This window comes from Alexandromys fortis, unplaced genomic scaffold, assembly GCF_014885135.2.
Source record: "Alexandromys fortis isolate MF-2015 unplaced genomic scaffold, M_Fortis_MF-2015_v1.1 scaffold_585, whole genome shotgun sequence".
Lineage (NCBI taxonomy): Eukaryota > Metazoa > Chordata > Mammalia > Rodentia > Cricetidae > Alexandromys > Alexandromys fortis.
Genome location: NW_026068449.1, coordinates 40,276 through 49,780, shown reverse-complemented (window position 1 = coordinate 49,780; position 9,505 = coordinate 40,276). Strand labels below are relative to the sequence as shown.

The 9,505-nt window shown below is 33.7% G+C and overlaps 1 protein-coding gene across 1 annotated transcript in view; it reads right to left on the bottom strand.

Moving 5' to 3' along the window:
• Nucleotides 1-2,440: 2,440 nt before the first annotated feature.
• LOC126495720 (zinc finger protein 120-like) overlaps nt 2,441-9,505 on the bottom strand; it is a 29,905-nt gene continuing 22,840 nt past the window's right edge. The window contains exons 2-4 of the mRNA XM_050133321.1: nt 7,563-7,686; nt 7,300-7,360; nt 2,441-6,141 (exon numbers count right to left, since the gene is read on the bottom strand). Of these exons, the coding sequence (XP_049989278.1) occupies nt 5,355-6,141; nt 7,300-7,360; nt 7,563-7,596 (882 nt within the window). The 5' untranslated portion in view covers nt 7,597-7,686 and the 3' untranslated portion in view covers nt 2,441-5,354. The remainder of the gene's footprint in view (nt 6,142-7,299; nt 7,361-7,562; nt 7,687-9,505) is intronic.

Below are 9,505 nucleotides of genomic sequence, written 5' to 3'. Positions count from 1 at the left end.
CTTCTTGAAACCTCTAAATGGCTAATGTTTATTGAAAGCTCTCCAAAGGCAATGTAGACTATGTACTTCCAAACTTATCTGAACTTACATCCACTTCAACTTCTATCCTATCACAGAGAAATGACCTGCAAACAGCATTTGAGAGCTGGTAGCCTGGATCAGAGGTCCTAAAACTTACACACATACTGGAACTATTTGGAAGACTGTCAAAACACAGTATGTTTTCCTTCCAGAGCAGATGTGTGCTGTTGCTGCTCTGATGCCACAGGGATGAATGTCTCTAAAGGTCCTGTTGACTTTGCTACATCCTCTAAGTCATGGCTTACACTGTTCTCACTATCTGGAATATTTTTCATTTTCCCCTCACCTGTAATAGCTGATCTGCCTCTTCTGGTTCTGTTTGTCACACTGTATGCTTTATATCTCAGGAAGGGACCAGATACTGACCTGTTAACCTGTGAGGAGGCACACCCCCAGAGAGATAATCTCTTAGGTGCTTTGTATGGGCTACAGCTTTAGAAGATGTCTTCTTGTGTTTACATCTCTACTTCAGAATCAGAAATGGTTTTAGAATTAGACAATGTCTATCCTTCTCTAAATCCAAGCATGATGTTAAAAGAAAAATTCAAAACTCTGTCTCATGTCAACAGCCTTCAGGTATGGGACAGAAAGAAGAGCAATTTTAAAGGAACATTTTATGTTCCTTCATACCCATTTTGTCAATCTCTTTTATCTTTCACTGAAAACATGTTTACATGAATAATGCTTATATTTTCAACAAAGAACAGCTTCCAAGAAGAAGACATTGGGGCCCCACAATGTCTCTACCTGGTTGATATGACGGCATGATGCTGATAGCACTATGAGACTGATTTATGGGTACAAGCTGCAGATATGGTGCACCTTCTTGCAACGTTCTGGCCAGAATTCCAAATAAGAACTTCAAAAGAACCCTATCGAATACTCAGAAACCTTGTGCAATTATCCAAAACAATAATCTTGAAATTTAACCATCATTTTACCTTTATAACATCCCATAGAAAGAACATTAGCACCAGGACATCTGGAAGCAATTCTAGAAGATGCCATTCTCTCTCCCAACAAAGTTTGTCTTCACAGTCAGGGACAACATTTAAGAGTTGATTATTACTCATATAGGGTTGAGTGAAATTATGTACACCCAGCGATCTCAATAAGAGGGAAAATGGAATTGGATAATAGGTAGATTACTTACTCACACTAATAATAACAGTTTGTAATAGAAAGAATACTTGTGAACTATTATTTATGGATTTACATTGGTATACACTTTTGTATATTGACACAAATTCTAATTATATTTATTATGTAGAATGTTTCTATTTTTGTTTAGAATATTTGTAACAACTATACAAGGTTATTTTGTCAGATTGTATAAATGCATGATTCTACCTGTCTAAAACATATTTTTATTGACACAATTTTATATTTATCATATTGCATTATATAACTCTACATCTGATCAAGATTTTTATACATTGTTTACATTTTGAGGTCATTGCCCTGCTTTACTGCATAGTTGTTTAAAGATTGTTTTATAGTCTAATATGAACTCTTATCCTTCAACACTGTGATTAGACTTTGGTTGATTGATCAGTCAGTTGCCTCTGTCATCTAATACACTTTTTGGAAGCTGCTAGACTGCACTACCTGCCTACTCAAGTAACATTATTGCTCTTCTCAGGCCTTTGATGGGGTTGAAGATGAGATAATCATACTTACCATCCTCTTATGATCTAGCCAAGCCACTTCTACAACACGGACTCCTTAGGATAAAATGCTTATCAAACCATTAGGATGTATTCCTTCCTTAATATTGATTATGCTTATTGCAATTCTAACTTTATTTTGATATCTGTTTCTTGTGTACATAGTTTTGTATAGGGTTTGGAGTTTCTTATTAAGTTAAATGGGTAGGTGCTGTGAGAGTTCCTTCAGTCAATAGCTTTAAGATATCAAACCACTTGGGCATGGTCTCTTACATTATAAATGAATTCGTGAAGTGTGTGGTTGCTTTCTTGAATCCAGCTCTTCATTCTGGATGCTAGCTATATTGTATATAAGATCCATTGCTTTGTAGGTGCTCATCTGACCTATAAAAGCCCAAGATATTCTTACACTCTAACTTGGTGTTTACAAAAGTCAAAGATTCAATTAGTACTCACATAGTTCAGGGTCTGTCACTCAGATTTGTACAGCCTTCAAAATTCATCATTAAAACATGAACTTGGTGTTACATGATGAACTTAGAATGCAGCTATATTAAGTAAACTCAAGCAATTCTGTCTCATGTGTTTGTATGTGTGATTATAGGTTTGGGAAGATGGGGAGATATGGTACAAATCTTTAATTTTCTTTTGATAAATGTGTAGATTGTTTTTAATTAAATATCATAAATCAGTTTGCCTTAGCAAGAGGAAGTATTTTATTCAGCTACAAAATTAAGCAAAATTCCATATTTCAGTTATTCGTTTTATACTATCACTTTATATAATTCACCCATGGACAGCTGTGTATCAAGGATTTTTTTAATTGTTTTTATTCAACTATATATTTATCCACTACTCTCCTTTCCTTTTCCCTCCCCTTCTCCCATGATTCACATGTTCCAAATTTACTAAGGTCTTGTCTTTCTCTATGTCCTATGTAGAATAGATTTATGTATGTCTCTGTTGTTTCCTCTTTGTTGTATATGTTCTGGGCATTGTGAATTGTAGGCTGACTGTCCTCTGTTTTATGTCTAAAAGCCACTTAGGAGTGAGTACATATAGTTTTCTTTCTGGTTCTGGGTTAACTCACTCTTTTATATTTTCTAGATCATAAATTTGCACCTAAATTTCAAGATGCAATTGTTTTTATCCACTGTGTAGTACTCCATTGTGTTAATATACCACAATTTCTTTGTCCATTCTTCAGTGGAGGGGTTGTTTTCAGGTTCTGGCTCTGACAATGTTGCTGTGAACACAGTTGAGCATTTGTCCTTGTGGTATGATTGAGCATCCATTGAGTACATATCCAAAGGGCATGACTGGGTTTTAAGATAAGTTGTTTCCTAATTTTCTTTCATTCCTTTTTTTTAAGTTTTGGTTTTCCAAGACAAGGTTTGTCTTTAGCTTTGTAGCCTGTCCTGGAACTAGCTCTTGTAGACCAGGTTGGCTTTGAAGTCACAGAGATCTATTTCTGCCTCCCAAGCGCAGGTATTAAAGCCATGCCTCACAACCAGACAGGTGGCTACCTAATTTTCTACGGAATAACCATACTGATATCCAAAGTAGCTGACTCAGTTTGTAACCCCATCAGCAATGGAGGAGTGTTCCCTTAACTCCACATCCTCTCCAGCTTAAATTGTCATCAGTGTTTTGATCTTGCCTATTGTTACAGATGTAAGAGGAATATCAGATTTGTTTTAATTTTTATTTCTCTAATGACTAAGTAGTTTGGAAATTTCCTTAAGTGTCTCTCGCTCATTTTAGATTCATATGCTAAAAGTTTTTTATTTAGGTCTGTACTCCATTTTTATTGGAGTATTCTGTTTTTTGATACCAGTTATTTAAGTTCTTTGTATGTTCTGAAGATCAGTCTTCTGTCCAATGTGAGGTAGGTGAATATCTTTTCCCATACTACAGAAAAATTTTTTTTTGTATTGTTGATCATGTCCTTTGTTTTACAGAAACTTTTGCTTCAGGAGATCTCATTTATTATTTTTCTCAGTGTCTGTGATGCCTGGGGTTATAATTTGAAAGTGGTCCTCTTTACCAATGTGTTCAAGTGTACTTCCAATATTCTGTTTTATGTAGTTCAGTGTGTTTGTCTTTATGTTGTAGTCTTTGATCCATTGGGACTTGAGTTTTGTTCATGATGATAGATGTGGATCTACTTTCATTCTCTCCCACACTGATATTCAGTTAAGCCAGCACCACTTGTTAAATATGTTTTCTCCATTTTATAGTTTTTGGTGCTTTGTCAAAAATCACGAGTGGATTGATATCTGGGTCTTAGAATCAGTTCCATTAGTCCTCCTATCTGTTTTTGTGCCAACACCAGGCTCTCTTCAGTACTGTAGCTCTGTAGTCATCTGAAGTCATGAAATATGATGCCTCCAGAAATTATTTTTTATGTAGGATTGTTTTGGCTATCCTGCATTTTTTTTGGCTTTTCTATATGAAGTTGATTGTTTTTATTTTGAGATCTCTGGAGAATTTTTCTGATATTTACATGGGAATGGTATTGAGCCTTTAGACTGCTATGTTGATTTCTAATTAACAAGGGCAAGGGACATCTTCCCATTCTCTGGTGTCTTCTTTAAGGATTTAATATTCTTTTCCTACAGTCCTTTCACTTCTCTAGTTGGCAATTCCATAATATTTTATATTTGTGGCTACTGTTAAGGGTAATGTTACTATCATTTATTACTTCAAGACATCTTTCTTTTTCAGAAAATATTCCTTGTAACCACCTTCTATCTACCTTCCTGATGACCACTCCCAATCTTCTGATAACCATAATTATACCCCCAACTTCTAAGGTTACTTTTATACAAAATATACAAGTAAACATATGGGAGGTTTGACTCTTCATGCCTCTCAAATTTCAGTTAATGGTATCCTTTGAGCTTAAAAAAAATTGTTGAAACTTTTTAGGATTTTATGGTTCTGGTTTGAGAGCCAAATTGTGTTTCTTTCACTGGGCCTTTTTAATGTTTTGGCTATTTTCAGGGAGTTGTTGTTTCATTATCCAGTTCTAGATTCAGAGACAAAGTTCTTTCCTTTGGCTCTGGTTTGAAGACCAAAGTTGGAACACCCTTCCTGTAACCAATAAGGTTTTATCCATTACTTTGCTGATTCAAACTAAAATAAAGAGAGGTATAATGATGCATAAACAAGTTGTTGACATTATGAAACTTTTTTCTACACAATAACTGATTTTGATTAACTGACTGTAAGTGGCTTAACATCTGAAAGAACAATTTAAAATAAGCCACCAGTTTTTTCCTGAGGTCCAAAAGATTATGATAATATGCACAAGCTTTCTCAGATGACTACACACAAAGTCTTACTCTTCTGTGAAGCACAAAACATTATGACACTGAATTCATTTATAGAGTTTCATTACAGTAAGATTTTTTTTCTCATGTTTTTGAAAAATACACAAATTAACTTCAGAGTTTCTCTACAAAAGGGCTCATATAATGTATTTGGAGATGACTGTGAAAAAAATTAGCACATTCCATTCACAGGTATCTCTAGAGTATGTTACATTTTAAGCCTTATAAGAGTACAGGGGTCTGCAAAGGCCTTATCACACAGATATCATTCCTAGGGTTTCTCTCCAGTATGTGTTCTTCTATGCATTTGAAGAGTACCATGTTGTGCAAAGGCCTTACCACACTGATTACATTCATAGGGTTTTTCTCCAGTATGTGTTCTTTTATGGCTTTGAAGATTACTGTGGTATGCAAAGGCCTTACTGCACTGATTACATTCATAGTGTTTATCTCCAGTATTTGTTCTTTTATGGGTTTGAAGACTACTCTGAGCTGCAAAGGCCTTACCACACTGATTCCATTTATAAGGTTTCTCTCCAGTATGTGTTCTTTTATGCAATTGAAGATGATTATGATGTGCAAAGGCCTTACAACACTGATTACAATCATATGGTTTTTCTCCAGTTTGTATTCTTTTATGTGTTTGAAAAACAGTACATTGAGCAATGGGTTTACCACATTGATTATATTCATAGGGTGTCTCTCTAGTATATATTCTTTTAATCTTTTGAAGATGACTGTGATCAGCAAAGACCTTACCATGCAGATTACATTCATATGATTTCTCTCCAGTATGTGTTCGTTTATGACTTTGATGAGTATCATAAAGAAAGTCTTTATCATCTTGAGCATATTCATTGGGTTTCTCTCCGGTGTGTGTTCTTTTATGCAATTCAAGATGATTGTGATAAGAAAAAACTTCATCACATTGCTGAATTTCACAGCATTTTTCTCTGCTATTTATTTTTTCATTCCTTAGAAGATGAGTGTTATAAGACAAGTCTTTACCACAGTGAGAATATACTGAAAACTTCTCTCCAGTTTGATTTCTTTCAATCCTGCAAGGATAATTTACACATGTAAAAGCTTTACCACATTCAATGCAGTTGAACCTCATACTTATATGAATTAATTTCATGTTTTTCCAAATTGTAAAAAGGAATCAAATATCAAGGTTTTATAGCTTTGTTTAAAATCATGTTTTGTTCTCTCATTAGGTGTCATTTATATCTAGAAAAATATTTGTGATGAAAAATTCCATTGTGTCACTGTTTATCTTTCCATCTATAAGTATACCTATATTTTTCTAGGATATTTTTTACATTTTTAAAGAAAACTGCGTATACTGAGTGCTTTACCAAATTTACTCCATTCATAATTTTACTATATTGTGAATCATTATACATTTGGTAAGTGAACTAAGACACCCAGAAGTATTTACATAGACCTAGAACTCATGTTTGTTTGTTTTGGTTGTAATGTGAGTTTGTATTTATGTATTAACCATGATGATAGAAAATAAATTAACTTTGTATTTGCGGATCAAATTAAACATGTACACTCTACATAGGAACTAGAGTTTATCTTCTTAATTGTTCTTAAGGAGAGGTATGCTAAATCTTTCCATATTCCTATGCTCATACACTTGTGTCAAGAGTGACATGTCATATATATATGAAAAAATAATAGTGTATAAAAGATTTCCACAATGAATCCACAAAGTTCTAATTTCACAGACTTGTGGTATAGATATTAAGGTTTTTCCACATCAACTGCCCCTTGACCCTTCATTAATCTGATTTCACTAAACTTAGCACATTCACAAAAAGTCTATGAGTGATACAAGGCTTACCATGGGCTATTGTATTAGTAGAAAGTTTTGCAGCTATACTCATCATCACTGAAATAGGTATACATTTTCTGTCATGAATAGCAAGAAGCAAATGAAGCTGCAGTTCTACAACATAGCTCTCATGGTGCTATGAATCAAATGGTGATATCTGTTTAGGCATTGCTACCTAGACTTTTTCTTAAATGAAGGCTTTGCAGATGCAATTCACATACATGAAATTGAGATATATGGATTTGTGAGAACTTAATAACCATCAATACCTTTAAAGCTGTGCTTATTTACACTGTTGCTTTTGTTTTAAAGCTCCAGAACACATTACAAACTATTCAAAAGAAATTGTTATGATCTTGCCCAAGAAAATTACCTTGCATGTCTTCTAGAACATTGACAATGCTCTCCAGTGTTAAGGTCTTCCCAAATGTATCCTAAAATATAGTACCAGAATATCTATGTTATATTATTTAATAATGTGCAACAATTAGCTTATTATCTTAAGTGCACCTAAGAACTGTGACTGTGTTTGTTATTTACCTCATTCTACTTTCTCTAAAACAAATTACAGAACAAAATCATAAACCAAGGAAAAGTTTCTCCATATTTTGAAACATGAAAGAAATTGATTTTCACCTATAGTAGTTAGGTTCCTATATGTCTCCAACATCACATCTTTGAAGAGATTCTTCTGGGAAGGATTCAGTAAATCCCACTCTTCCTTAGTGAAGTTGATGTGCACATCATCATAGGTCACTGCCTTCAAAAATATACCATACATGAGTACAATGTAAGTATGACAGTGAAATGCATACTTCTTTGAAAATATAGGTTTATGATTCTGGTGTTCCCCATTCTTGTTCCATGACATAGACAGTCACTTTAGAAGGAAATTGAAAAGGAAAAACTATTCTGTTGTTTCTGTGCCCTTTGTATAGGATACCACCTTATAAGAGCAGTATCTATTCATGGGGAGAGAAAAAGAGAAAAGATCAACAGGACTTTGTATGCATGAGAAAAATTCCATATTTTACAGCTCTTTGAAGTGGTTGAAGATTACCTATCTATGCAAAATATATTCTTTATGTGTGTAAAAAACCTGATTATTCTAACTATAAGTATCACAAGCATAGATAACTATTGAACTATAATTCTAATACCTATATAAGTTAAAGGCTAAGACTTCATATTAGAATATTGTACAATAAACAACAATGGGCTCAAAATGTAACCAATGAATAAGTATCTTGATCAGTGGAAGAAATGTACACTGCAATTTGATAAATATATTTACCAATATATAAAATGTTTTAAGAAGAGGTAGGAGCGTGAATGAATACAATATTCAATATTTAACATTATATCAATATACAAAAATCTATATCAAAGCAATTGCCTATAAATTATAACTCAGAAGCATTCACTCTATTACTCACTATTATTATTAATGTATGTAAACTCACACTATCTTATTCCATCCAATTTTCCTTTTTTTAAAAGAAATCCCTGAGCCCATAAAATTTCCCTTCTAACCCGCAAACCTATACTAATTATAATCAACCCCTAAATGATGTCCCTAACCCTAGGACAAACTTTGTTGGGAGAGGGGATGTAGTCTTTTAGAATTTCTTCCAGCTGTCATGGGGGCAATGTTCTTTCTATGGGATCCTGAGAAAGTAAAATGATGGTTAAGGTCCAAGATTACTGTCTGGTATAATTGCAAATAGTCTCTGAGTATTTTGTAAAGTTTTTCTGAGCTTCCTCTTATAAGGTCTGTCCACAACATTGTAAAAAGTGGACCATTTCAGCTAACCAAGTTGAACCATCCTGAGCAGCTGGAGACAAAGCCCGTCTGGTAGTAGCACTGTCACCATCATGTCATCACAGCACCCAGGTTGAGTTGTTGTTGTGGGGCCCCAACTTCTTCCTGAAAACTTCAGAAATTAATGCAGGAAAATTCATTGTTCATTGTGGACAACTTAAACATTATTTATACAGTCATATACAGACATATATATCCAATGACATGTACAACAGAGACAAAAATAGAAATGGAGAAAAGAGAAAAATTTTCTAAATTCTTTTTTCTTTCTGTCCCATGCTCCTGACTTGAGAGAGAAACTCTGAATTTTTATTTTAATGACATGCTTGGATTTATAGAGGGACAGAGCCAGTGTCCATCTCCAAAACCAGCTCTGTATGTTCATAAATATACATCCACTGACAAATGGCACCCAATGAAATGATAGGATAAAAGTGTAGATTACTGAATCTAAAAAGAATAAAGGGGCATATATGTGTATGATGTAAAAGTGTAGATCATTAAAATTAATTTTAAAAAGTAACTACTTATTTATATATTTTACATTGATATAGATATGGATGCTCCCGTTTGATATAAACTTGACATTTGATTAAAAGATACTGTCTGTGATTTTTAAATTCTTACTCAAACTATTTTATCTAATTCAACTCACTTAAACATGTAATGAAAATTTCTAGTCCTTGAAAGTTATTATTATAAACCAATTAGGATATAAAGTACTGCATGTTAGTACTTTGTTATTTATTACAATTGA